The 2,163-nt window shown below is 40.1% G+C and overlaps 1 protein-coding gene across 1 annotated transcript in view; it reads right to left on the reverse strand.

Annotated features, from left to right (window-relative positions):
* Positions 1-381: 381 nt before the first annotated feature.
* PTGR1 (prostaglandin reductase 1) overlaps positions 382-2,163 on the reverse strand; it is a 29,460-nt gene continuing 27,678 nt past the window's right edge. Inside the window, 1 exon segment of the mRNA XM_012641142.1 lies at positions 382-641. Within this exon segment, the coding sequence (XP_012496596.1) occupies positions 531-641 (111 nt within the window). The 3' untranslated portion in view covers positions 382-530.

The raw sequence follows: 2,163 nt of genomic DNA on the forward strand, positions 1-2,163 counted from the left end.
TACAGAGGACCAGTGTGGGCTGGCCCTGAGACCCATGTACACCAGAAATGATTCTTTCTTCTGGTATAATTGCGAGCAATAGGGGTGATAATCTTGTGACTTCAAATTCACTGGCATCGGCAGGGGGCTAGCTGACACTTATTCAGTACCTAAAAATGCCAGGCATTACGCTGGTGTTTTAAATAAATGTATAACATGTATATGAAACAGATGTTATTAGCCTCACTTTAAAGATGAAAAATCAGAAGTCCAAGGTCACAGAGGCAGTAAACTGTCAGACTCCGAAGCCATTATTTTCTACCATAACCCAGAAGGAGCTGTAGTGGGCAGTGAGGTGGCTGGTTGCTGTTCACTATGAAATTTTCGTTGTCACCAATTACATACCACTTAAATGTATTTTATTAGGTAGGTCAAACTCATTACAGTTAGTCTTTCTTAGATAATTAAGGCAGTATACATTTGTGCTAAATGCTGAAAAACAAATTAAGTAATCATCCAAATCATCCCCAGATTCCATGTGTCATTTTTTTTCATACTTTCACTATTGCTTTCCCCAAATTATCTCCTTTCAGCATTCCCATAAATGCAGCTGGCATGTTTTCAAATCCTTCAGTGATATATTCACGGTATTCGATTTTACCCTGTATCAAAACAACAAATTTAATAAGTTAATTTCATAGTCTCAAAGGTACACTCTTCTCATCCTAACAACAAATTTATCAGGTACGTCATGGGAGCCTTGAAAATAGGTGATGGAGGCCGTGCCCCCTGTGAGCTTGAAGTCAATTTGGGGGCAAGATCCACATACACGGTATATGTAACAGATTACAAAGTACACATAAGAAGAATTTAATAGTAGGTGTCAGATCACAGTGAGAAATGTCACAAGGCAGTGATTAAGCAATTTCTAAGTAAGTGGTATCGTGAAGTTTAATAACGTCATGATCTCAGAAGAGATGGAAGGAGGTGGAGAAAGGAGCTGCCTTCATCACCTCTATTTGGCCCCTGGAGAGGTGGGTCCTATTCAGGAAATGTAAACACCACGACAGTCTAATAATTTGTCTCCCCTTCAAGCCAAGGCTCTTTCACTATGTGTTTAACATTTATTTGGGAGTGTGGGAGGGAAGGGTTCACATTAGTGAGAAAGTTTTTCATTTCTCTCTCTACTACAAGGCATAGTTTACTAAGTACGGCTAATTTACATTTTCAAATTTTTAAGAGGTCTTATGTACAGACCTGAGTTACCTGACACCAGTTTTCCCCCAGTGTATTCCAGTGATGGTTTAGCACCCTTTAGGGATTTAGGGACGAAATTATTTGCTTGATGTGACTCAATTAGAAAGTAGAGAAACTGAGGTTTGAACTCTTGACTTGAAGGCCCAACTCATTCCTGCTCTTGAAGAAGCAAAGAATCTGGGTAGGGTGGAAGCTAAATTCCAGTGTAGGGGTTAAAAATAGAGAATGAATACTGTTATGGACGGAATTGTGGTCCCCCCAAATTCCTATGTTTAAGTCCTAATCCCCAGTACCTCAGAATGTGACTGTATTTGGAAACAGGGTCTTTAAAGACATAATTAAGGTAAAAATGAGGCCATATGAGTGGGCCCTAATTCAATGCCCGGTGTGCTTACAAGGAGCTTAGGACACAGACACACAGAGAGAAGACCACATGAAGATGCAGGAAGACAGAGCCATTTACAAGTCAAAAAGAGGCCTCAAAAGAGACAACCCCCGCTGACACCTGGATCTTGGACTTCTAGCCTCTAGCACTGTGAGGAAATAAATTCTGTTGTTTAAGCCACCTAGGCTGTTGTACTTTATTTTGGCAGCCCTAGTAAATTGATACAAATACTAATGTAAAGTGTTAATAACAGGGGAAATTAGGGTGTAGGATGCAAGATATGTATAAGTTCTCTGTGCTATCTTCCCAGCTTTTGTATAAATCTAAAACTGTTCTAAAATAAAAAGTGTATTCAAAAAACTAGGGAATGAGATAAAAAACAGAGAATGAGAAAGAAATTAGGCCAACTCACTAGTTACTTAAAACTATTATCAGGCCAGGCACAGTGGCTCACGCCTGTTAATCCTAGCACTCTGGGAGGCCAAGGCGGGGAGGATCAATCGGGGTCAGAAGTTCAAGACCAGCCTGAGCAAGAACGAGAT

This window comes from Propithecus coquereli, unplaced genomic scaffold (genome assembly GCF_000956105.1).
Source record: "Propithecus coquereli isolate 6110/MARCELLA unplaced genomic scaffold, Pcoq_1.0 Scaffold163, whole genome shotgun sequence".
NCBI lineage: Eukaryota > Metazoa > Chordata > Mammalia > Primates > Indriidae > Propithecus > Propithecus coquereli.